The sequence below is a fragment of the Bubalus kerabau genome, chromosome 1 (genome assembly GCF_029407905.1).
Source record: "Bubalus kerabau isolate K-KA32 ecotype Philippines breed swamp buffalo chromosome 1, PCC_UOA_SB_1v2, whole genome shotgun sequence".
Classification (NCBI taxonomy): domain Eukaryota; kingdom Metazoa; phylum Chordata; class Mammalia; order Artiodactyla; family Bovidae; genus Bubalus; species Bubalus kerabau.
Genome location: NC_073624.1, coordinates 8475474 through 8502707, shown reverse-complemented (window position 1 = coordinate 8502707; position 27234 = coordinate 8475474). Strand labels below are relative to the sequence as shown.

Here is a 27234-nt window from a genome sequence, read left to right as displayed (position 1 = left end):
ATTGTAGTTTGTGATGTGGCGGGGAAATATCCCCCACCCCTGGGGAAACTACCCCACCCCCCTCAGCATATCCCTGGCTCGCAGAGGCCTTGTTTTCTTTTCTTTTCTTTTTTTTTCCTCCTAATTTGTATCCTCCTGATTTATGCCTTAGCATATTGGCATGAGAAAGAGACTGTTCTAAAGCTGTTACAAAGTATAGTTTAGAAAGGCCATTTAAAATATGCAAATTGAATTGTCATATCCCCATCATTAAATATGTAGACTTGGATTAAAGGTAATTAAGCATAAATGGAATAATTTTGATCAGAAGGGAGCATTGGGGCTTTTTTTTTGTTTGTTTCCTTTTTAATCTAATTATAAGATGCTTGCTGGGCCTGAGAGTGTTAAAAAAAATGGAAAAAATGCTGGACCATTTTGAAAATTTGACAGTCTGCAAGAGGGTGTGTAATGCTTTCAAAAGCTTTATTCACTGTTAAAATGGATTGGCCTCTTGTGCTGAAAAATGGCCTGTTTCTTTGGGCCAATTGTTTGTAGATGAAGGGACTTTCACGCTAATTTAACAAAAAGATGTTCCATTTGAATTCATAAAGATAATTAAAGTCCTCTGTCTCTAAAGAGCAAGTATTTTATTATTTTTCTAAAATTAATGTTGTTAGTAGCAATGGAAATGAGTGGGGAAGTGACGGTTTAAATTCAGTGTAAATTTTTTTGGTGGTAGAAGTTCAGCTTTTGTGTAAGATTGGAAACATTACATTCAAAAGGTAATCTGGAACAAATTTGTCTCTTAGAAAATTTTTTTACAGCTTGAATTTAAAGGAAAAGACGTAGAAGTTACCATAGTAATAGAGAGTGTTGCTTTGTGGTAGACCTGAGGAAAATTAGAGTTCTGATTTTTGTTGTTGTTTTTTTCTGAAAATGAAAGCACTTATTTGGGGCTTTACTTGTTAGATGATTCATTTTGTGCCCGTTTCCTAAATTGGCCTTACAGAAGAAGAATGAGATGAACCTCAGCTTTCCACATTTTGTCACCAGCTTGTTTTTCTGGACTGTGTAAACATGTGAATAGCAGGTTAATTCAGTTTGCAGAGCGGAGGGACCAGAGGCAGGGTGCCTGCTTTCTTAGGCAAGAAGGAGAATGATACAGTGAACATTTAACAGAACGCCATCTGATTCTTTGAAATGTTTTGGTAAATATTCTTCTCTCTAGACAGGTTGAGAAGTGTGATAAATAAGACCTGGTTTCACGTATGTTAAGCGTTATGGCTCTGGTGAGTTTCAGAAGCTCAGCTGCCATTTTGGATCTAAGTTCCTGCAGAGCCCATCCTTATGGCACACCAAACTCTGGTAATTCAGGAGCAAATAAAAATGAGTTATACATCAAGCGTGCAGGTGGATAGTCCTTAATTTGTGCCTTTTGTTGAAGTTTTCTTTCTGTTGGCACTGTGAAGTGAATCTTTAAAAACTTTAGAGATGTGGCTGATGTTATGAAGAGCAAAACGCAGAAATACTAGAACTTGCACGTTGTGGTTTTTAAAAATGAGGCAGTGTATGCAGAGGAAGTTTCTATCTGGAGAAAAAAATAATATAATCGTCACTAAAGTCTCCCCACCCCCAATGCCTGTTTCCTTTTGCTGGGTCTACTTGTGATATTATAGTAATGTTACTATTCACAATGCTACTGTGTTGCAGAAAGAAATGTCACAGATTCATTATTCAGATTTTACTGAAACCTCACAAAAATTGATAGCACCGTTTAATCAGAAGTGGTATCTCATTTTTAAATTGTTTTTCAGTCCTTTTATCTGCATACCAGAAAGAAAGTGTTGGCATCTTTGGTATACAGCGCAAACTCAACTCCGTTGTTCAGCTTTGAATGGCCATTTGTTATTCTTTTTCGCCACTGGGACAAGTCATTTAGAAATCAGCTTCTAAAAATTGAAGCAGAGACTTGTAAGGCTTTTCCAGCTCTTAATCCTATAAGAGACACGGAAGGAGTGATCTGTGATGATGAGACCTTCAGGTTCTGCAGAGTAGGCCCCAGCAAGTAACAGTAGTAAGGGGTTAGGTCTCACCCTACCCAGCTGCCGCAGAACTGAAAAGTTTGCAAGAGATTTAATTTTTACAACTCAGTATATTCATTGACCTTCTGTCGGTTAAACTGGACAAGACCCTGAGGCAACACAGATGAATGTACTTTGTCCCAACCCTAAGGAGTACCACTCTGGTGAGGGAGATGCTCCGTAAAAGAACCAGAGGCCTTACCTTGGTGCTCTGTGAGAGGTAGAGCAAGTCCCTGGCGCATAAGTAGCCTGAGTATCTGTGTGAGGAGAACCTTTGTTTAAAGAAGCCAAATAATTACTCCTCATTAATTTTTAGTTGTCATTTGGCTGTTAGATTTTCTTTAAGTGGACCTTGTGATTTAAAGGTGGGGTTTCTGACCATTGGCTGGGGAGTAGGGCAGCCTAGGCTAATTGTTTCCTAGTACAGTATTGTTCAAGGATTTATACTAATCCGACTTCCCTCACCTGCTTCTACGATTAGAACTGGGGGTGGGGTGGGGTGGGGTGAGGTGGGGTGAATTGAAGCCACTTGGCCTGAAAAGGGATTTAACCCATAATGGTGACATTTTAACATGTTTTCCTTTCTTCCTTCAAATACTCAGCCATCATTTATGGCAGATGCTGGTGTTGTAGGTGCTTCGAGAGCTAAGAATTAATTTGGTCGGCCCAGGGCCCCCAGGAACCACTGGTTCATGTGGAAATGTTTGCCATCTGATGACTATCTAACCTACTGCTTTGGGTTACAATTAGGGTAATGCTATAATTCCTTTCACCTGATGGTCTCCTCACTGATAATCAGGGAATGAATGGTAATTTTTGCTTGTGCACAACTTTTGGTTGTGCTGCTGCTGCTGCTGCTGCTAAGTCGCTTCAGTCATGTCCGACTTTGTGCGACCCCAGAGATGGCAGCCCACCAGGCTCCCCCGTCCCTGGGATTCTCCAGGCAAGAATACTGGAGTGTGGTTCCATTTCCTTCTCCAGTGCATGGTTGTGCTAGAGACTTCCATTTAAGGTTTGACGAGGTAGTCATTTTATCCATTTTTATTTTCTTTAGCTGTGCGAAATTATCTTTTAAATTATTTGAGAACCCTGTGTGATCAGTTGCCTCCCTAGTTACTCTAGCACATCCCTCAGTTTTCCTCTTTTAATACCCTTCACTTGTATCACTTGGTCTTCCCTGGTGGCTCAGTGCAGGAGACCCAGGTTCGATCCCTGGGTCAGGAAGATCCCCTGGAGAAGGAAATGGCAACCCACTCCAGTGTGCTTGCCTGGGAAATCCCATGGACAGAGGAGCCTGGCGGGCTACAGTCCACGGGGTCGCAAGAGTCTGACACGACTGAGTAACTAAACCACCACCAGTTGTATCAGTGTCTGAAATCACATTATTTGTGTGTGGCACCTCACTCCCCACTACCCAGAGCAGACTTAAGTGTTGTGCATGTTGCTCAGCCTTCAGTGTCTAGAATAGGGTTTAGCACAAGTGAGTACTCAGTAGAAATGTTTTTGAAGTAGACCTGAGTATAAGGTCACCAGGACCAAAATTAGCCCCTGTTTCTTCATCGGTAAAATGGGCACAGTGCTTTGCTGTGAAGCATAAAGGAAATGCTGGAACGAAAAGACCAGCACCTAGTCTTGTTGCTTAGTAAGTGTTTCCTTCCCCTTTGCTCTCCCTCTTTCTGTCTTTGTTCAATAAACCAGAAAGGCTGTAACGGCCCCACAGAAGCCTCGGTCCTCTGATGGCTCCCAGGATCAGGACGCCGGGGCACTGATTGCGCGGAGCCTCTGCCTGGATGAGGACTGGAGCCGGGCTGAGCCCTTTCTTTTATTCAAGTCCCTACATTCCTATGGTCTGATGTCGTCTCTTCATGCGCTCCAGTTTCCTTCAGGCTCTGCCCCTGTGGTGTATCCACATTTGCTTGGCTGCTCTTCATACATTCTGTGTTTTGCATCAAAAGGTTCTCAACAATTTCAGATGAATTGGTCTTAGAGTTTACAAGGCAAAGGAGAACAGAAAATGCAGTGGTTTTTTCCTTCATTTTTATTATTCTGAGCCTGCACATATAAACTCTTATGTATTTAACCAAACTGCTAATAGTTTTGACTCAGAAGACAGGTAAAATTAAAATTTAGGTCAATTACCCACTTGATACAATGCTTTTGAATTAATAAAGATGACACATAACATTCATTCATTGACCTTGGATTGGAATTTATTTCAAAGAAAGCCATTTTTATCTGTTAATTCATTTCAGCAAATAATTATTGAATACCTGTTACCTGCCAGGCATTGGAATAAGTGCTAGCATAGGAGTTTTATAGTAGGGAGATTTTTTTCCAGGTGCCATTATGAAGTTAGAATATAAATGCAGGGAGCCTGGTCAGTCCTCAGGGTGTTGGACGATTACGAAAGAGGGACATGCAACCCACATAGAAGGACCAGCTTATGCAAGAGCCCTGAGGCAAGAGAGGACTTCAGCATATTTGAGACCTGTATGTAGAGTACTTGGACATGGTTGGAGCGTGATGTGTGTAAGAGAAAAGATAATCTGGGAAATGAAAGGTGAATCTGGAAAGGTAAGCACTGGTGAGATGTGGGAGAGTCTATCAGTCATGTTTGGAAGTCTTTATCTTGAGAACAGTTAAAGAGTTCTCAGCAGGAATTTCACCTGTTCAAGTTGAGTTGTTGAAAGATATGCTCTAGTCACCCTGTAGAAAGCGGCTGGAGGATTGAGTCTAAGACTGGATCGTATTGCAGTAACCCTAGGTAGTGGTGGCCTGGACTGACAGCGAGTTGGGAAGAAATGGATAAATCCAGAGACGTTTAGGAAGAAGATGTCACAGAACCTGATCATTGAGGATCAGGATTGGGGAGATAAAAGATCACATCTCTGTCTGTGGCCTGGGCTACTGATGAGATGGTTGTACCATTCACAGAATTAGGGTCCCTTTAGACAAGAGACAGATGTGGGATCGAGAAAATGAGTTCAATTTTGGAGTAATTGGATCTTGGGACATCTAAGTGAAGGTCAGGGCTTCACGCGTGGTGCTGGTGGTAAAGAACCTGCCTGCCAGTGCAAGAGTCGTAAGAGACCCAGGTTCAGTCCCTGGGTCGGGAAGATCCCTGGAGGAGTAATTAGACACCTGGCTGGAGATAAAATTTGAGAATCATCAGTGGTCCCAACTTTACAAAGATTTTCCTTTTTAAGTTGATTTCTTTGGTAAAATGTCCACAAATGGCAGTGTGCTGTGCAAGTGCTGTTAGGTGCTGTCGAAAGGATACTCTTTCATAAAGAGAAGAAGACCACAGATGCACTCCCATTACTACTGTGGTTGCCGTTAGAAATACGGAAGGAGTTTCAGGTAGGAGAAAGGCTAATTTCAGCTCGGTTAATGAGAGAAGGCTTTATGAGGACCTTTTATTTGAGATGAACTTTAAAGATAGGGCTTCCCTTGTGGCTCAGCTGGTAAAGAATCTGCCTGCAATGCAGGAGACCTGGGTTCGATCCCTGGGTTGGAAAGACACCCTGGTGAAGGGAAAGGCTACCCACTCCAGTATTCCAGCTTAGAGAATTCTATGGACTGTAAAGTCCATGGAGTCACGAAGAGTTGGACACGACTGCTCAACTTTCACTTTCTTTAAAGATTGCGCAGAAGAGCAGACTTGAGGGCAGAGCACTGCAGCTGGAGAAGGGCTGATTGTGTTCAGAGGGGACTGAAGGGTGGTTGGTTGTCTGTAGGAGAGCTGGGATGCCTGCCGAGTAGTTTGGATTGCTGCGGCAGATAGTGGGGATCTGTTGAAAGTCTGATAGCAATGTGATCTAAGTGGTATTTTGAGAAAACTAGTATGGCAGTGGGGCAGAGGAGGACGAGCGTGGTGGGGTTGGAAGAGGGGAGGGCTGAGGGGATAATTGAGACAGGGAGGCCAGGTAGCAGGCTGTGGCGAAGAGGACTGTTCGTTCCGAAAGGGCCTGCTGTAAGACTGTGGGGCTAGAGGAGCTACCAGGGACCCCCGGTGTTCAAGGTGAATGATGAGAATCTCCAGCAAAAGATGCAGCATTCCAGGTCAGACATACCAAGTTTAAGAAGTTGATAGGCCTTCCAGATGGACCTGGTTAGCATGTAGCTGACAATGTGGAACTGTAGCTTGAGAAAGAGTTTAGAAGCAGAGATAAAGAATTGGAAGTCCTCCATGTAGAAGTGATAATTGAAGCTGAGAGGGGATGAGGTCACCATGGAAGTGCAGAGAATGGAAAAGAGAACTGAGAATGGGGCCTTGGGGACAGGAGAGAAAGTAGACCTGGGAGAGGATTAAAGAAAGGTGCTTGTGCAGGACAGTCAGTCCGAGTCAGAGAGGAGAAGGGAAGGACTTCTCAGTGTCAGATGCGGTCAGCAGGTTTTGGGGTCACACAGGAAGAACAGTGTTTGGTTATGGCAGCCTCCCAGAACCCACTCATGGAAGGCGTTCTTGGTGGGAAAGGGTTGGGAATCATTAGGTTATGCCAGCACCATTCAGTGGAAATAGAATGTGAGTCATGTGTTATTTTACATTTTCCAAGAGTCGCATTAAAAAAAAAACAAAAGGCAGGAATTCCCTGGCGGTCCAGTGGTTAGGCCTCTGTGCTTTCACTGCCAAGGGCCCAGGTTCTATCCCTGGTTGGGGAACTAAGATCCTGCAAGCCACGTGGTCAAAACAGACACAGGTGAGATTAATTTTAATAATATCTACTTTATTTAGATATTTAGATGTGCAAAATAATGTCAGTTCAACATGTAATATATTTTAAAATATTAATGGGGTATTTGATATTCTTTTTTTAATATTCAGTTTTTCAAAATCTGGTGTTTGTTTTATCCTTACAGTGCATTTCAGTTTGAACATAAAATTTTATTAGAAATGCTTGATCTGTATTTAGATTTGATAAAACTTGTAGTTGAAAAAGTCGGGGCTTCTCAGGTGGCACAGTGATAAAGAATCTGCCTATCAGTACAGGAGACCCAGGTTTGATCCCTGGGTCGGGAAGATCCCCTGGGGTAGGGAATGGCAACCCACTCCAGTGTTCTTGCCTGGAAAATCCTGTGGACAGAAGAGCCTGGCAGGCTATAGTCCATGGGGTCACAGATTTGGATACAGCTGAGCACAGACACATACACAGTTGAAAAACTATATTCACATACCCAGGTTTTTCCAAACATTTAAAAGTTTCCTAATAATGGAGGTAAATTACCAATTTAAAAAAAATTTTTTTTTTTTTTTTGGCTGTTGCCATGCAGTTTACAAGATCTCAGTTTCCTAAAAAGGGGTTGAACCCAGGCCATGGATGTAAAATCCTAGAATTCTAACCACCAGGCAACTAGGGAACACCCTTAAAATTTAAGTTAAAATTCACTTGAAAATTCAGTTTCTCTGTCACAGTTCGGTTCAGTTCAGTCTCTCAGTCGTGTCCGACTCTTTGCAACCCCATGAATCACAGCACGCCAGGCCTCCCTGTCCATCACCAACTCCCGGAGTTCACCCAGACTCACGTCCATCGAGTCAGTGATGCCATCCAGCCATCTCATCCTCTGGCGTCCCCTTCTCCTCCTGCCCCCAATCCCTCCCAGCATCAGAGTCTTTTCCAATGAATCAACTCTTCGCATGAGGTGGCCAAAGTACTGGAGTTTCAGCTTTAGCATCATTCCCTCCAAAGAAATCCCAGGGCTGATCTCCTTCAGAATGGACTGGTTGGATCTCCTTGCAGTCCAAGGGACTCTCAAGAGTCTTCTCCAACACCACAGTTCAAAAGCATCCATTCTTCGGCACTCAGCCTTCTTCACAGTCCAACTCTCACATCCATACATGACCACAGGAAAAACCATAGCCTTGACTAGACGAACCTTTGTTGGCAAAGTAATGAAGTGCACACTAGCTGTGTGTGGCTACGAATTTAGACAGGGAGCATTTATGCAAAGTAAGACAGATACTTGCAGGTAATGTGCATTTTTGGAAATAGCCAGATCATCACTAAACATTCTTCCCATGGCAAAGCATTTCATAGGATTGATGTTACTTAGAACACAAGTGGGCTTATGCTTATGAAATTTTTAGGATTGGAGGGGTCAAATCCTAAGTTTACTTGTGAGAAGATGAACCTTTTTTTTTTAATGTGTAGGTTCTAAAATTTAAAACAAGGAATTGAAAAAAACTGTTCAGGTCTGCAGGATGGTACATCGGTAAAAGTTTTAAAATATAACCAATTTGTGTCCTATTAGAAATGCTAGGTACAGAGGTTTGCATCTAAGGAAGGGGTAGTCAGGGAGATTAGGATGGACATGTACACACTGCTGTATTTCAAATGGATAACCAACAAAGACCTACTGTACAGCACAGGGAACTGTGCTCAGTGTTACGTGGCAGCGTGGGTGGGAGGGGAGTTTGGGGGACAATGGATACGTATGTACATATGGCTGAGTCCCTTCGCTGTTCACCTGAGACTTTCACAGCATTGTTCATTGGTTATACCCTAAGACAAAGTGAAAAGCTTTTAAAAAGTAATTAAAAGCAGGTTTAGCTGGAGGGGTAGAAGCACTGCTGCCCCCTTTTTCAACTGTGGAGCCAGTGAGATGAGTGGTTTAGGTGGGAGGTGACATCAGGATTCCAGGGTTCTCAGAAGCTTTCAGTCCTCTGTCCCAGTCTTCCAACGTGGATAGAGGTGCATGAGGGGGAAGGGTGCCAAAGGCTAATTATCTTGGGCTTGAATCTCACTTCTCTTTGGCAGGCTGTTTGGCCATAGGCTATTATATTCATTTTGTATTTCTTGACATCTGGGCCAGTATAATATTTACTAAATATGAGTGGTTTATAAAAAAGCAGGTTCAGAGGTGTCTATTATATTTAGTGATCTCACTGATTTATACTGCTAGGTAGTTGCTAACTAGAACTTCTAAATAATAACCTGTAAAGATTAGGAAATGAATCCTAAATTCATTTCCAATTCAGAAATGATCCTGAATTGTGCTTGGAACCAAACCTTGTTCACACTGGAAAGTCAGGCGTTGGTTTTGGGTTGGTGCACAATTCCATCTTGGTGGGCATAGAGGACCTTATTTTTCCGTGAAATTTTCTTAAATTTCATATTTCCATGAAATTTAAGAATTTGAAGTGTCAGCTATTCTGTGAAGTCCTGTTTTTAAAATCAATATGAAAATTAATTCCTTACCTTTTTGTTTTCCTTTAGAAGTACATTTTGGTTATCCATGCCTTGGTTAAAAACAACTATACTGTGTAGTAGTGGGCTTACGTGATGCCCTTCATTTATTTTTTGATATTTATTATTTGTTTTTATTTGGGTGTGCTGGGACCTAGTTCTGGCACTGGGGATCCTCAGTGTACCTTGCAGCATTTAAGGTCTTTAGTTGGGGCATGTGGGATCTATTTTTCAAACCTGGGGCCCCTGCATTGAGAGCTTGAAGTCTTAGCCCCTGGACTACCAGGGAAGGTCCTGCATGTGGTCATTTAATGGCTTAATAAGACCAGAGACCTAGGACAGGATCTCTTGTCCCCTTCTCAGGAACCCAAAGCAGTGAGTCTTGTACCTCTAGATGCCATTGTTTGTGGGGTTTTTTTACCCTTTGCTTGCAGAAAATAATTGCCGCTCTTTTATGCCAAGAAGTTGCTATTTTTAAGCTGAAGTTAGATAGCTAATTGGGTAGTTTAGAACAGTGGCTTCCAAACTTTTTGATTGGATCAACACTGAGAAATATAATTTGCATTGAGATAAAGTATTGTTGTTTAGTCGCTAAGTCGTCTCCAACTCTTATTGTGACCTCATGGATTATAGCCCTCCAGGCTCCTCTGTCCATGGGATTTCCCAGGCAAGAATGCTAGGGTGGATGACCATTTCCTTCTCCAGGGGATCTTCCCAACCCAGGGATGGAACCCCAGTCTCCTGAGTCTCCTGCACTGGCAGCTTGAAGATTCTTGGCCATTGTACAACCTGGGAAGTGAAGTGAAGTTGCTCAGTCGTGTCCAACTCTTTGCGATCCCATGGACTGTAGCATACCAGGCTCCTCGGTCCATGGGATTTTCCAGGCAAGAGTACTGGAGTGGGGTGCCATTTCGAAGCCCCATACATAAAGTATGCACTAAAGCAAAAATATTTTCTATGTGATCAATTCTATCCTGATACGTTCCACTCAAGTCCATTTTTTTAAAACAAAACCCCAAATAAGCTGATCTCAACCACTGAAATGGCTTAATGACCCACTCTGTGTTGTCTCACTGAAGTTTAAAGAAATTTTAAGGAACCACTCAGGAGTTGTCCATATTCCCAGACATGGTCCCCACTTTGGTTGGTTTTGAGAATCAGATTTGTCAGTCTGCTCAGTTGTCACACCAACCAGATTCATAAGTGATTTTTAGAAGTGTTCATTTGCTACTTGAGCATGTAGAAGATAGGTATTTTTGATGACCAGAATGTTGTCCTTCCTATCCAGAGCATTCTGTCTGGATCACGAGGAGTTGGCCATCCATATTGAGGAATGGAGAGATTTACATATGTCCCCCCTCCCCAAATTTTAGAGAAGCTTAAGTAGAAAAACCAGACTACCAGATAATATATTTTCTCTTGAAAAAGCCCCACAGAAAACAGTCATACTCTGTTTTGGGAGGGGTGATTCCTGGCCCTCTTTCCAGGTTTCAGGAAGACACATTTCCACTAATTAACACATTCTGTTTTCAGATACACTTCAGTAGGTTTGATTAGTTCAGCATTTCCCACTGTCAAGGTACTAATAGGTTTGTCTGGGAAAAAAAGAGAAAAAAAAGGTTCCTTTCCTGAATTAAACTGATCTTGCTTACTACAAGGACTTAGAGTCTTTAAGATGCTAATATGTATTGAGAATCTTAAAAGTGTTGTGTATATATAAAATCTTAAAGTACCAGATTTTTATTTTTGTTTTTTAGGCACAGTTTGGAGTAATGCATGGTGTGCTTTCCATTTTAATTATTCCTTTCTAAAACTACATTCTAGACAAGCAAGCTGGATTTGGCTGTTTCCCAAGTCTCTTCAGACACTTTAACATGGTGGTTCCCAGATGTAGTTTCAGGGAACTGTAACATTGCAAAAGCAATATTAGGGTCCAACATGAGTTAACCAGTTTTAAATTTGCCAACTAACAGCATTTGGGGAAAAAAAAAAAAAGGCAGCCCTGTTTATTACCACTATTTCAAAGAAAAGGCATTTTGACAAAAGAGTAGAATGGACAGTCTCAGAATAAGAAACATTTTACTAAGTTGAATATAGCTTTATGAAGACTATTACATGGGGAATGCACATCAGCACAGGTACAGGAGTTCAGCGTTAGGGAACCACCCTAATTATAGACCATCTCTTAGCATGTATTAAAATTAACTATGTGCTCGCTGGTTTTATTAGCCTCACTCATAGGAGTACAAGTTCTGAGACTGCCTTCCTTCATTCTTATTTATTGACTGATGATGGTTACTGTGTCACAGGAACTCACACTTAAAAAAAAAAATTACTCCCTCTGAATATACTGTAACCAGATGACCATTCTACTTTAACATAAGAAGAAAAAAAAGCCAAGTCCATTAGGTGCTAAGCAGTTGTAGAATCTAGAAGATTCTATTCTAGTTGTAGAATTTAGAACATTCTATTCTATTCAGAGCCTGTTCCAAAGTTGATCTAATTTAATGAGGTATACAGTTGACCCTTGAACAATGCTGGGGTTAGGGATGACAGTCCTCTCTGGTTATCCGGGTGTAAATTTACAGTCAGCCCTTCGTATCCACAGTTCTGCATCTACGGATTCAACTGTTAAGTATTTACTCTTGAAAAAAAAATCCACATGTTAGTGGACATGCACAGTACAAACACTAGTTGTTCAAGGGTCAACTGTATAGTCATGGTGATTTTGTAAAAGAGGCCATTAGATCACGAAACTAAATAATATTATGTACATTTCTGCCAGCCTGTTGGCTCTTGTTGACTTGTAAATAATGGCCATAGCTGATTTTCTGTCATATTACATATTATTTTTATGTCCACCCTCCCACTGTCACATCTTAAACGACAGAGACATTAAATCTGGCAGCCACACATCAAATGTCCCCTCTGTCCATCTTCAGCGAGAGAAAGTGCTTTTCCGATGCACTTTACTCCTGTAATCAAGGGGCGCATGGCCAGCAGCTCACTGGTCTGCCCTGCTGTGATAATGCTATCAGCCGGCTGTGGGAGTGGCCGTCCCCGTGAGGGCTTTGACTTCTCCTCATCAGAGTCCTCTGGCCAACAGAGGAAGAGGGGAGAGTTTGGGGTTAGCAGTGTAGGTAGGGTGTTTAGAAGCAGTATCATGCTGGTAGACGGGTGAGCAGGGTATACTCTGTGTCCTGTGTACTTGAAAAAAATTACTACCCAAGTATTTGTGCATCAGGCACTGTAGGTTGATGGGAATAGTATAAAGATAAAGACCTGGTTTTTCTTTTTGGAACACAACCAGTAATATGAGCCTGCCTGTAATAAAAACAGGCATGATGCCAAGAGATCCTGGAGGTTGGAGGCAGAGCCTAGGGCACTTAGGGAAGATTCCACCAAAGAGGAAGCATTTGACCTGAGTCGTCATCGGTGTTTTTTTTTTTTTTTTTTTTTTTAATATTTATTTAGCTGTGCTGGGTCTTAGTTGCAGCATGCAGACTCTTCAATCTTTGTTACGGAACTTGTACTCTTAGTTACAGCACATGAGCTTTAGTTCCCTGACCAGGAATCAGATCCGGGTCCCCTGCATTGGGAGCGCCGAGTCTTAGCCTCTGGACTACCAGTGAAGTCCTTGAACTGAGTCTTTAAGGGAAGTTAGGAGTTGCTTGGGGAAGGCTAAGAACTGAGGTTCTGAAGTCAGGACTGATGTATGGTTAGGTCAACCCACTGTTGGGCAAGTAATATCTGTGTGCCTCAGCTTTTTCACTTGTGAAATGGGAGGTAATAGCAGTACCTGGAGTCAGTGTTAGCTACTGTTCTCATACATTCTATTGCTAGGCAGAGGAAGTGGCTTGAAGAGAGGCGAGGAGTTGGGGGTGGGGGGAGTATGAGAAATGGTGAGATGTTCGTGTAGGCTGCCTGGAGGGGAGGGGAAGGGTTGGTTGGATTTTGTGTTCTAAGGAATTTGAATTTTATCCCATAGAAAGCAGTTTTAAAACCTCAACTTGCCAGGGCTTCCCTTGTGGCCCAGTGGTTAAGAATCCACCTGTCAATGCAGGGGACACAGGTTTGATCCCTGGTCCAGGAAATTTCCACATGCCTAGGAGCAGCTAAGCCCGTGGGCCACAGCTGCTTAGCCGGTGCCCTAGAGCTCGTGCTCCGCAAGAAAAGAAGCACTCTTAGAGCCACCGCGATGAGAAGCCCACGCACTGCAACTAGAGAAATTTCTCACACAGCAGCAAAGACCCAGCGCAGCCAAAAATAAACAAACAACCGTTCTCAATGTAAAAAAAAAATCTCAACTTGCTTCTGTTGATCTCCGTGTTGGGATCTGATACAGGAGGAAACATTGGGGGCAGTCAAAGCAAGAGGAGAGATTGGAAAATGTAAATTAAGTGAGTGACAGTACAGATGGCAAGAACTAGATTTTAGAAACAATTTGGTATTTCTAAATGGTGAAGTCCACTGGATGTGAGAAAGAGGGAGGAGTTGTGCACAGGCCCCAGGCAGGGTGGAATGGGTGATGCCAGGAGTGGGAATGGGCATTCATTGGGTGGGGCAGAGGTGTTGAATGTGTAAAAGGGTGACGGTGGGGCTGACAGGCTTGTGTGTGCTTCGGATAACTTGCCTGGCATGCTGCAGTCCATGAGGTCGCAAAGAGTCAGACACAACTGAGCGACTGAACTGAACTGACAAGTGAAAAGAACCATCTGGAGCTCGAGAGAAGTTGGGAGCCATCCATTTACATCTGGAGATGGTCTTCTAGGTCATGGCTGTGACAGCACTCTCTTAGCAGATGATCAGAGGAGTGGGATGAAAACAGGAAAACGGTGGTGCAAGAGGAGCCCAGGCAGGAAGGCGTTTAGGGAAGTAAAGGAGAGTTATCAGGGCTGGGACCTCGGGTCAGCCGAGATAAACCCTAGATGTGGGGGCAGTTAGGTTTGGCCTTTAGGAGCTCGGTGCACCAGGTTCAGGGCTCCATTGAGGTCCAGCATTCATTCCGCTTGCTGCTGTCTGTCACATTGGGAAGTCTGCCTGTGGGTTTTCGGTTTCTCTGTCACTATGGTGAGCAGCTCTAGGACAGGAGCCAGTTATGCTCACTTCTGTAACCCCAGCACCACACACACAACACACACACACCCCTTGGTGGTGTTATTACTGTTGTGTCAGTTGCTCAGTTGTGTTTGACTCTGCAGCCGCATGGACTGTAGCCCACCAGGCTCCTCTGCCCATGGGGTTTTCCAGGCAAGAACGCTGGAGTGGGTTGCCATTTCCTACTCCAGAAGATATTCCCAGCCCAAGGATTGAAGCCGCCTCCTTTGTGTCTCCTTCATTGTCAGGGGAATTCTTTACCGCTAGCGCCACCTGGGAAGCCCTCTCCAGAGATAAAGCTGGGAGAAAAGAGATGAGACCCTTATCTTTGTAGGGCTTATGTTCTAAAGCATGAAGCTGAAGGCTCAGGGGAAAGAACAAGTCCAGAGGTAACCAATGAAGATATTGGGATGAACTCTAACTTCATCATCCATGAACTGAGCCTGGTAACCAGGATGAATTTGCTACAGCTAGTAGGCCAGAACAGAGGAGAAGGTCTGAAAAGACAACAGAGCTGTGGGAAGAGATTTGCTGCATAGATGACAGGCTAACCTTGGAGAGGGAAAAGTAAATTTGGAAATGGACAGAAGGATATTTGAGGGAGTTCCCCCTGAGGGACATTCACCTCTGAATAGGAGGCATTCCTCGCTGTAAAACAGGAGATGGAATCTGAGTGGAGAAGGGCAACAGGAAGAGCCGTCTACCAGCTCTGTGGGCTTATAGCTGAGAGAAGACGTCCTTTACTTGTAATTGCAGCGCTCTGCAGCCATGCAGGCTCCTTCCAGCAAGGCAAGGTGAAGAACACAGAGAGTTGGGGTTCGTCTGAGGCTGAGTGAGGACTGACCTGGGTCAGTAGTGTAGAGAAGCCAGGGCATGAAGTCTTAGGGAATCCTGGTGAATGTTCATGAGAGTTCGGGCTGGGCTGTGAATAAGATAGGACCAGGGTCAGGCAAATGACCTGAAAAGGAAAGAAAGGTCTGGGTTGGAGGAGGTGAGAAAAGTATGCTTTAGAAAGGAAAGATAATACTTTCTTTGTGCTTTGAAGTGCTTTATATACATTAGCATTTAATCTTCATGACCATGCTAGAGCTAACTACAGAGATGTTAAGTATCGTGCCCAAAACTGCACAGGTGGGAAGGGATCCTGACAGCCTTGGCTGCTGAGTTTGTGTGCTTGAGCGCTAACCCTGACTGCCTTGGGGGGAAACCAGATGTGACCACTTCTCCCAGGCCAAATGGCTTCACAGAAGTTTCCTGAAGTTGCTGAACCATCCAGCCTGGCCTTCTAGCAGGATTCTTTTGAAGTGGCATGAAAGGGGCCTATGAACTGTTCCCTGCCTTTTAAGTACCTTTTACGCAACATTATATTTTATATAGAACTCTCTATTTTTCCCACCTGCCTTGTTCACGCCTAAACATCTTTGAATAGGGAAAAAAGACTATTTCACTGAGAAGACTTTAAATGCAGATCAGTCTCGAGTTCTTTGGGCTGTAGCACCTTCTCGATTTACCTGTCCTCCCCCCACCAAACTGAGGAGAGCCCGAGCAGCTGGCACTTCCACCTGTTTGAAGGGCAGAGAGACTGAAGAGAAGCTTGGCTGAAAGGAGGGGGATCTGGCTGTATTGCCTGTTGCAGCTTTTACAGTGGTTGGGGGGGCGGGGGTCATATTTCCGAGTTTGACAAACGAGAATGCATTCTCTTCCTGGGGCGAGTCCCCGTGTGTTTTCAGTGACATGGGTTCTTCTGGAGAGCGAGTTGGACTTCTGTTGGGTAAGGAGTTAGGCCCCTGGCCCTGTGCCCTCTGCCTGTGTCTGAGGCTGTGACAGGTGACTCAGAGTTAGGCTCTCTGCAGACCTGGGGTTGGGAGAGACATTTTGACCTTTGCTTGGAAGCCATTTGGAAGCACAGAAGCTTCGCAAATGAAACATGTAGACAACTTGATCCTCTTGTATGAAGAATCATTTGTAGAGATAGCAGTGTATATTCATGGTACCTTAGCATTCTGTTTGCATTTTTTTAACATCTTGGTTAAAAGATGTTAACTTTGTTCTCAAAGCAGTTTGGAAGGAAGGTCACTATATCCTCCATCCCTTCATGGTAAACAAATTTCCATGATTAAAAAACAGAAACAAAACACCAAAACCACAACTTTTACATGCCAGTAAAGCTTCAGTTCAGTTCAGTTGCTCAGTCGTGTCTGACTCTTCGCAACCCCATGAATCGCAGCACGCCAGGCCTCCCTGTCCATTACCAACTCCCGGAGTTCACTCCGACTCACATCCATCGAGTCAGTGATGCCATTCAGCCATCTCATCCTCTGTCGTCCCCTTCTCCTCCTGCCCCCAATCCCTCCCAGCATCAGAGTCTTTCCCAGTGAGTCAGCTCTTCACATGAGGTGGCCAAAGTACTGGAGTTTCAGCTTCAGCATCATTCCCTCCAAAGAAATCCCAGGGCTGATCTCTTTCAGAATGGACTGGCCAAAGTACTGGAGTTTCAGCTTCAGCATCTTTCCCTCCAAAGAAATCCCAGGGCTGATCTCTTTCAGAATGGACTGGTTGGATCTCCTTGCAGTCCAAGGGACTCTCAAGAGTCTTCTCCAACACCACAGTTCAAAAGCATCAATTCTTCGGCGCTCAGCCTTCTTCACAGTCCAACTCTCACATCCATACATGACCACAGGAAAAACCATAGCCTTGACTAGACGGACCTTTGTTGGCAAAGTAATGTCTCTGCTTTTCAACATGCTATCTAGGTTGGTCATAACTTTCCTTCCAAGGAGTAAGCGTCTTTTAATTTCATGGCTGATATTTTAAATATCGAATGCACAGGACTGATAAATCTGGCACTGTAGCTGACAGTATTTAGTTCAGTTCAGTCGCTCAGTCGTGTCCGACTCTTTGCAACCCCAGACAATATTTAGGTTCACTCCTTATCTTGGTATTTTCTATGGAGGTCATGTCTTAACTTGCAGGGACTTCTGTACTTCTGCTTGGTTCACTGTTTGAGGCAAGCATTTTTGTCCTTTTTTTTTTTTTTCCCCAACACTGCTAGAATGCCCATACTGCATCACATTATTAACACCTTTGGTTTTTAAAACTGCTTACTTCTGTACTTCCCTGGTGGTCCAGTGGTTAAGAACCTACCTGTCAGTGCAAGGGACACAGGTTCAATCCCTGATCTGGGAAGATCCAACATTCTGCGGAGCAACTGAGCCCATGTGCCACAGCTTCTAAGCTTGTGTTCTAGAGCCCATGCTCCGCGACAAGAGAAGCCAACCCAATGAGAAGCCCAAGCGCCGCGACTAGAGTAGCCCCCGCACACAGCAGTGAAGGCCCAGTGTGCTGCTAAGTCGCTTCAGTCGTGTCCGACCCTGTGCGACCCCATAGATGGCAGCCCACCAGGCTCCCCCGTCCCTGGGATTCTCCAGGCAAGAACACTGGAGTGGGTTGCCATTTCCTTCTCCAATGCAGGAAAGTGAAAAGTGAAAGGGAAGTCGCTCAGTCGTGTCCGACTCTTAGCGACCCCATGGACTACAGCCTAACAGGCTCCTCCATCCATGGGATTCCCCAGGCAAGAGTACTGGAGTGGGGTGCCATTGCCTTGTCTGAATACCCAGTGTAGGCAAACATAAAAATAGATATATAAAATTAAAAAAGAGAACCAAACTGCTTACCTCCACTTCATTTTTAGTGATGTAATCTTCTCTCATCAGATATTAAATTCTAATATTTAGCCACTGGTACTTGACAGAGCTGGTTAGGCAGAACAAACAAATAAATAAATAACCCATCCCTGAGATAGTGGCCCCAGTGCCCTCAGGCCAGGATTAGTTGGGGTTTCTAAGACTAATTGGCAGCTTTATTTGGAAGTCAAAAGTAGAAAACATAGCCTATTTATTTCTCATTTCTTCTCCCTCTGAATATTGATACTATTCTCTTGGGTAAAGGATAAAGTCATTGCTTGTTTTTAAATCATGGAATTCTTGCTGTTTTTTTTTTCATGTTTCTTTGTTTTGGTCAGGGGCAGTGATAGGCAGACACACGTTCAACTAGTGCTTAGGACCCATGTTCTTTTGTAGATTCTCTCTGAGGTTTGTGTAACCAAACTGGAAAACACTGGTCTGAATCATACTGAGTTTTTCCAGGAGTCTCTTGTGAGGTCCTCACATTCAGTAAGTACCTATTATATAGCAAGCAGTTCTCATGATCCCATTGAGTCCTCAGCACAACCTGAAGAAGTAGAGTTCCATCTTCATAAGAAAGATGTGGGCATGAAGCTTAGTGTCTGATCTGAGGCTGCTAAACAAGGAAGTGGAGGAGCTAGGGCTCTGATTCCAGAATGTACTCTCTCCCCAAGCCTTCTCAGTAGCAGCACAGAATAATTTGTTAATTGATGGTAAACCTCGGTTTTATAAAGCGAAGTGTCTTAAAATACGCACTCAAATGATGGAAACTGATGGCTTTATGAGAATCCTCAGCACTGCATTGATAAATAATGACGAGGACAGAGAGGCCAGTACTGATGGCGTGCGAGGCAGGAGGTCTTCGGGGGACCAGTCCCGGATGGCCACTGAAAGGCATTTTTCTTTTTGAGCAGCGTGATACATTAACTGGAAAGAGAAATTACTGAGTAGTTAAAAACTTTATCTCAAATGATTAATTGAAAAGCCAAATTGATTAATAAAGAGACATTTTTAAAAGGATCTTAACTGTATTGAGCTTAAGTAGTAATTCTTAAAGTGTAATCAAATAGAGGACTTATCAAAGCTGTAATGAAGAAAATAGAAATCATTTGTAATTAGACAGTAATTAAAAGCAAGTACATGCCCAGTGATTTTAGAGTGCTTGAAAACAATTACTTTTCTTAAGTAGGTTAAACATCTGGGTTACAAGCTTGTTTACACTATTAATTTACTTAACAAACCTGTTCTTCAGAGATGATGTAAAAGTGAACTTTAACTTGCCCGTCCGAATTATTACAAGTAACAACTCAATGGGTCCTTTTTTTAAGAAATATTTTTTTACACTGAATTTTTAAAAGTATTTTTCTTCTTATCCTTCTTGAACAATTCAGTCCTAAAGCCTCTTAGGTAAACAGAGAAGATAGCTGACCTGGTCAGGGTGTCAGACACTAGGTAGGATGCGGAGGCCTTCACAAGCAGGGAGGGTCTGGTGTGGTGTGTTGGCCTGAAGATAGGTGAGAAGGGCATGCAGTGAGGTTGGGGTGGCAGCACTGGGAGACTGGTTAAATATACAGGGGGAGGATTGATCAGAGGGGGAGGATTGATCGGCTACAGATACATGTTAAGTATAATGGGAGCTAGCAACTCTGTTGGAGAAGGGAGTTACAAATATTGAAAGGGAGAAAACTGGAATGAATCTAATGAAGTTAAGATTGGAAGTATTAATGTGAACTCATGAATTTTAAAAAAATATTGATACATATAGAGAGAGAGATATTGCAGATGTAAAATTCATGCATGTATATTTATATGCATACATATGTGCCTGCGTTTCTTTGTCCATAAAGAGGGTGAGGATGCCTGGGAGCAGCAATACCTCAGAGGCAATGAATTCATCACAGGCTCATATCTTGGCTTCTTAATACGATTTTCAACTACAAGAAACCCCAGCTTCTTGGACAAATGGCTGATTACAGGATTAGAGCAGAGAAGTTTGAAATGAACCTGGAATATCTTGTGCAAAGAAGTCTTCAAGGATGCTGCAGGTATTTCAGTAGGACACGAATGCCAGTTTGAAGGAGCTCCCATTGGCCAAATGTGGGGTAAATTGATCATCAGAATTTCAGAAGTGATAGTCATTAGTTAAAACCTATTGAATAAAAGAGAGAACTGAAGGTTCTTACAATTTCGCATACTTTGCAATAAAACCTGTGTATGGACTAATGAATAAATTCAAAATGGCTTATTTAAATTATAAAGTGCCTCCCCTCAAAATACTGAAAACAAAGGGGAGAAAAGAGTAACTTTACAGTGAAGAAGCATGGCAGATATTGCCTTAACCAAGTGACCTGAGTGAACATGACCAGCAGTAGGACAAATAGAGATTGTGTCGCCTGTTAGGATGCGATATTGCGTTGGTGATACTTGTGCCAAGATGGATAGCCTGAATCTAATCATGAGGAAACATTGGATAGGCCCAGTTTGAGAGACAGTCCATAAAATGAGTGGACTGTGATCATCTTTAAAAGTTCAAGGTCCATGAAAGTCAAAGCAAGGTTACGAGTTACTATTTCAAACTGAAGGAGACTAAAAAGAGCTGATTTGAATCCTTTTATTTTAAAAGATTGTTGCTGGGATAAAGCATTAATTTCCTGATTTTGATAGCTGTATTTTAGTTACATAAGAGATTTTATTTTATTAAGAAAAACACATTGAAGTATTAGAAGTGATGAAGCATGAGATTGACAACTTACTCTCAGTGGTTCTGGGAGAATGAGCTCTTTGTACGATACATGCAACTTTTCTGTCCATTTGAGATTGTTTTAAAATTTTAAAAGAACTTTAAAAATAATATTCTTAGAAGTATGTAATTATATGTATTTCTCTCTTAAATTGTGAGAAGTACATAGAATTAGAAGTCCCCCATTTCTCATTTTAAACACTGCTTCTCCCCAGTCGGGCTTCCCAGGTGGTAAAGAACCTTCCTGCCAATGCATAAGACAGAGACCTGGGTTCAATCCCTGGGTCCAGAAGATCCCCTGGAGGAGGGCATGGTAACCCACTCCAGTATTCTTGCCTGGAGAATCCCATGGACAGAGGAGCCTGGCAGGCTACAGTCCATGGGGTCACAAGGAGTTGGACATGACTGAAACGACTTAGCTCCCATGTACCCACCTCCCCAATCCAATTCCCTAGAGATAGCACTGTTAACAACTAATGCATATTCTTCTAGGCATTTTATTTATGTATGAATAAATGTGTTTATCATACATAGTAGATTATATTGAATGTATATATGGTATGCTGGCCACATTGCATTCCTAGCAATCAAAAGGCATAGTCCTTGCCCCCCCTGTAGTAGCTATGTGGTGTTATAGATGAAGTCTTGAAAACTTTGCCTTATGAATTTTGAAAGTCAGAGAATTGCTGTTTGCTCTAGTTAAAGTAGTTTAATTTGATGTTTATATTTCTCTATACTCTGCTTCAAGCGATGCTTTAAAAACTAGAATAGGCTTTTAAAACTTACTAAATGACTCCCTCCACCCTTTTTTTTGTTTTGTTTTTCTTTTTGCCTCTGGCAGACGTACTTGCAAATGACCAACTTTCTGTTACAAGTTTTAACAAGAATATTTTCGCTTGTCACTTTTTGCGTTTGAAAGAATCAAATAATTTATTTTTAGGGTATTATAATTGTGAATAGATTGTGATTTTCCTCTACTCCATGAAGGAATGTAAGTAAACCATTGCTCCTGATGAGTATTCATAAACTCATATAGGATGGGAGATATGCTTGAAAACTGAAACAGAAGAGAGTGTGTCTTTCAAAAGGAGACAAACCCATTTCTTAAAGATGAATCTGATTTATGTAGTGCTTCAATAGCAAATGACTTATTTCTCAGTTTGGAGATGCAGAGCCCACAGGGCCAGATAGTCACCCTGTTAGCTTTGCAAAGACCAAAATCTTTCCTCTGTGTCACTGGCCCATACAGATCTCAAGTTCTCGCAGATGTGTTAAAGGAGGCCCATATGCAGAATGCCTGCTGGAATCAGAACAGGAGTGGACTGACTGAGTAGGGGGGATAATTGCAGGGCCGGGGGACTGGGGGGAGGAGGAGGACATCCTGTCTTTCCTCACACTCTTACTGTCTTTTCTTACTAACCTCTCCTTGCCCAGGTTTTCACTGATATTTTGATCTAAAATACTTCTGAATTTAGTGAGGAGGACATCAGAGCCTATTGCCTTCGACTTTGATGAGGCCAAGGTCTGTGTTGAATGGGTTTCAGTTTTGAAGGTTCATGTTAGCTTAGCAACAGGTTCCCCAAAATGCTGACCACTGATTATCAACCTGTCTTGTTGAATGTGTTCAGTTCAGTCACTCAGTTGTGTCTGACTCTTTGCGATCCCATGGACTGCAGCACACCAGGCTTCCCTGTCCATCACCAACTCCCGGAGCATGCTCAAACTCAATGTCTATCGAGTCAGTGATGCCATCCAACCATCTAATCCTCTGTCGTCCACTTCTCCTGTCTTTTCTAATGAGTCCGTTTAGAGAGAACTGATTCATGGTGTTCACAGTGTTACTGAGCACACTTCACAGATAGTTCAAACAAAACACATTCATGGTCCTAAGCATTGGTATTTCCCAGCCCTGTGTCAAGACACTTTAGTGCATCACAAAGACCTCACATGTCACAACATGCTAAGTTTTCCCCACTGCCCAGGGTCTGACTCGCCCCCTTACTGGATTCCCATCAGCCTTGCTTCTGACTGTATGCCCCACCTTCCTCTTTCCATTGATCCATGTCCCACCACTTGCCCTTCCATAGCAGAAGTCAGCTACATGAGATTACTTTTTGCTTCTACTTTAACTTCTTCAGGTATGTCATAAGGATGCAGAAATGTAATAGAACAGACTTGGGGAAATCACCCAGTAAACTCTTTTTTTTCCTCAGTATTTTTTTTATCGAAGTACAGTTGAACTATAGTGTTGTGTTAATCTTTGCTGTACAGCAGTGTGATTTGGTTATACAGGTATATAACATTCTTGTTTTCTATTCTTTTCCATTCTGGTTTATCATAGGGTATTGAATACAGTTATCTGTGCTGTAGAGTAGGATCTTGTTGTTTACCCGTTCTGTGTATAAAAGCTTACATCCGCCAGCCCCAGCCTCCCACCCCAGGCCCTCCCTCTGGGCAGGCCCCTCCCGTTTGGCCGCTGCCAGTCTGTTCTCTGTGTCCGTGATTCTGTTTCATAGATAGGTTCATTTGTTGCTGCAGGTGGCGTTATTTCGTTCCTTTTTATGGTTGAGTAATAGTCTGCTGTGGTACCACATCTCTATCCATTCATCTTTATCCATCTGTTGATGGACATTCAGGTTGTTTCCATGTCTTGACTGTTGTGAATAGTGCTGCTATGAACATAGGGGTACTTGTGTCTTTTTGAATTCTAGTCTTGTCTGGATATATGTCCAGGAGTGGGATCGCAGGATTGTACTGTTTTGAGTAACTTTCATACTGTTTTCCACAGTCCAGGAAACTCTTTAATAATTACTTTGATAAATGCCACTTATGGAAGAGCTTAAAATTACAAAAAATTCTACATTTAAGATGAAAATCTGAGAGCTTATATCCTCTTCCTTTCTTGATACAAGTCTTGAGTTCAGTCATCAGGACAGTCTCGTGCAGTTGAGGCCTTCAGCTTTTGCAGCTTTATCTTTTGTTTCCATTTCTTCAGAGCCCATTGCCATGTGCAGCTGAGAAGTACCTTCAGAAATCACTGAAAATTCTGCCCCCATCATTCTGCAGGGTGCCATGACCTAGACTCCAGAAGAGCTGTTAGTTGCAGGGTTGGAAGTCTAGTGGCCAGCCTCGACTTGGAACTGTATCTTGTCTCTTCTTAAAGTGTCTGTCTCATGTTTTCTTCCCTTCCCCACTTTTCCTTCTTGTCCTCCTTCCATCCAACTAGCATCGCCTTCTTTAGCCTTTTATTTCTCACGCCTACCAGCCCCTCAATAAATGAAAGAGAATCGAGAAAGAAAAGAGAAGACAGAAAGAGTCATTATAATGCAAAGTTTTGAGCAAAATACTTAACCCTGTATCTTTATGTTTGTCACATCTCTTTAAAGTTTTAGAGGATATAAATATTTTGTCTTTCTTATTTCCGTACAGAGCATCTGTACTCTGTTTAGACTCTGAGTTCTTTATTGTTTCATTATAAGAGAAGGCGTTATGGGGCAGGACCTTTTTCATGAGCTTGCAAATTTCAATCAATCCTGTATTTAATCATGAGTCGGAAGGTAAACTTGACATGCAGGTTCAATTCTTTTCCTCTTTGTGGGTTTGCTATGCCCAGTGTCAGGGGCCAGTCATTCCAGGTTCGCCTACCACCACTTTGGATTCCCCGGGACAAGCAGAGCTGAAGCAGTGTATCTTTTTCCTGGCTGTTGACCTGCCCTTCTGCTTCTTCTGCTACCAAGTTACTAAGGAGAGTACTTCTAGGTGTTGCAAAGCAGTTCCTGGAGCTTGGGTTTTAATGCCTGCACCATTGTTTGTAAGCAGGTTAAATCTCTGAAGGTAACATGTGTAACTGACCAGGGGGCTGCTCGGCCTCATGGATGCTCTTCTGTGAGAGTAATTGACTCTGGTAACTACCCAGCTGCCTGCGGCTATCAGGGAGCTCTGCTATATTTGTACCACCTGCTATTGTTCTCGGCAGCCATTGCTGCTGCTTTTTTTCTGTTTTTAATAAGTTGCCAGTTGTTTTTGTCGGGATACCAATAATTCACTGAAATGGGCATAGCAAAAATGTAATTGCTTTCTAATTTTTATTTTCATTTATCCAGTGAAATTATTGATATTAGGAAGACTCTTGGCAGTTGTTATTTTGAAAATATGGGTGCATTTCTGTCTTAAAAAACAGCACTGTTCAGTTTTTCCGTTCTGAAAATGGTAGACAAGCAGGTAGCAGAGGGCACTTTCCCCAGCATAGGTTAATTTTGACGATGATATTAATTTCAGGTGTATCCCACAGATGTGATTTAGTAGTCTGATTAGCTGTTCCTAGCCACTCCTGAGCCACACGGAAGTGTGCTAAGCCCAGTTCTGTTGGTTGGCTTGTTCGCACAGGGGAAATTGTCAGTATTTCTTGTCTGTTTTGTTCAATGATGGTCCCAAGTGCTTGATAGAATAATGAAAAATATTTGTAGCATTATAGTAGGCAGACAAGTGTAAATAAATAGATGCCATTCACAGATTATTTGTTAATATTGGGTGAGATCATGTTTTTACGCACCAGTACTGCCTAGGATTCTTTGATGTCGACTAGAGGCCAGAAGTTTACTGGTACTCTAGATATGCTGATTCTGTGACATATATATTAAGAAAGCATTTACACACAGTGTATTAACGGGATTACTAAAATTGCAAGATTAGTTGTGTTGGTTTGCCCACAGTAATGGTCACCAGCCTAGAAGCTTGAGGACCCTAGTGAGGTTCATTACTGAATCTTTATAGTGACTCATTATTGTGACAATTGACATTAAAGCATTGAGAAATTTTTTTAAAGTAATTGAATAATTATTTGAAAGTTACCGTTGTTAACAAACAGAAATACTAGCTTTTGTGACATTCTCAGTTTACCAATTATCTGTTTTTAAAATATAATTATCTTAAATGGTTAGAAATGTATCCTCTATAGGATTTTCTTCTAAATCAGAAAAGTGGTTTTGAACCTATAATAGTGTCAACACTATTCTGATTTAGAGAGCTCATCAAGTGAATTTGGGCAGCCTCATGGGACTTTGATTATTAGGAAGTAATAATTCCTTTTGTATTCTGACATTAAGTTGGATTTTATTCTTCTCATCTATTACAATACATAGGGACAGTACAGTAGTATTTAAGAGATTTTGCAGTGGAACCAAATACTGGTTTCTGGTTCCAAAGTACCTCCTTGGGTCCTTGCCACTTTAAACCAGTTTCCTCAAGCGTAGGATGAGGTTAACAGAATTTACCTCAGAGGTGTGATGGTTACATATTTAGGGCAGTGTCAACACATAATGAGCACTGAAATATTAGATATTACCGTGGTTATCAAGGGGCTCCCCAGGTGGCTCAGTAGTAAAGAATCCACCTGCCAATGCAGGAGATACAGGTTCCATCCCTGGGTCGTGAAGATTCCTTGGAGTAGGAAGTGGCAACCTGCTTCAGGATTCTTGCCTGGAAAGTTCCATGGACAGAGGAGCCTGGCGGGTTACAGTTCATGCGGTCACAGAGAGTTAGACACGACTGAGTGAGCACACACACATGGTTATTAAAATGTCCGACTTTGGTATGAGATGCTCATTCAAGAAGTTACTGGGCATTAGAACCATTTTGAAAGATGAGCAGTTTCATCTCTTTTACGTGACTCCTCATTTGAGAATATAATCCTTGAAAGTATTACTACAATAGCAACAGAAAAGATAAGAAATTTGGAGCTAAACCTCACAAGATCTCCATGCAAGAAAATGTACATTTGTATTAGATATGAAGATGTAAATAAGCACAGAGCTCTGTCATGAGCATTGGGTGAGAAGGCTCAGTAATTTAAAGATGTCATTTCTCTGCAAATTAGCATTTAAATCCAAAGCAATTCCAATAAAAATCCCAGTAATTTTTCTAAAAGTCGATAAACCAATTTTGAAATTTATATGGAAGAAAGGACAGGAAGAAAGTGAAAGTGAAAGGTACTTAGTCGTGTCCAGGTCTTTGTGATGATGAAGTCCATGGAATTCTCCAGACCAGAATACTGGAGTGGGTAGCCTTTCTCTTCTCCAGGGGATCTTCCCAACCCAGGGATCAAACCCAGGTCTCCCGCATTGCAGGCAGATTCTTTGCCAACTGATCTATCAGGGGAGCCCCAACATGTAGAAAGACTCCCCCAATTAGATAGCAGGACTTCCGGTGAGCCTGTAGTAGTGAATGCAGCCTTGAAGAGATGCAGGGTTAGAGATGGATCAGAGTGGAAAGCCTAGACTCAGACCGCCATGCGTGTGTGGAATCTATGATAGAACTGGCCTCACCAGTCTATAATCAGTGGGGAGAGGCGACAGTTGACATGGCACATTAGCAGGAAAGGATGAACTTTTCAACAAATGGTGCTGGGACGCTCTATGTGATTATTAGTCTCCGAGGCTGCCTTAACAACATACCACAATCTGTGTGATATA

General features: G+C 42.5%; 1 protein-coding gene and 1 long non-coding RNA gene across 20 annotated transcripts in view; both read left to right on the top strand.

The window, feature by feature from the left end:
• TNRC6B (trinucleotide repeat containing adaptor 6B) overlaps positions 1-27234 on the top strand; it is a 260774-nt gene that overhangs the window by 120949 nt on the left and 112591 nt on the right. The window contains exons 1-2 of one of the 19 annotated variants that reach the window (XM_055566756.1): positions 18490-18513; positions 19872-20069. The exons of 17 other annotated variants lie outside the window; for them this stretch is intronic. In XM_055566756.1, the coding sequence (XP_055422731.1) occupies positions 19987-20069 (83 nt within the window). In that variant the 5' untranslated portion in view covers positions 18490-18513; positions 19872-19986. Of the gene's footprint in view, positions 1-18489; positions 18514-19871; positions 20070-27234 lie in introns of those variants that run through there. One more of the 19 variants, XM_055566749.1, reaches the window with a different exon arrangement.
• Positions 2440-4248, top strand: LOC129642255 (uncharacterized). Its single transcript, XR_008709577.1, has 2 exons — positions 2440-3082; positions 3759-4248. It is a non-coding gene; the product is annotated as an uncharacterized LOC129642255 (long non-coding RNA).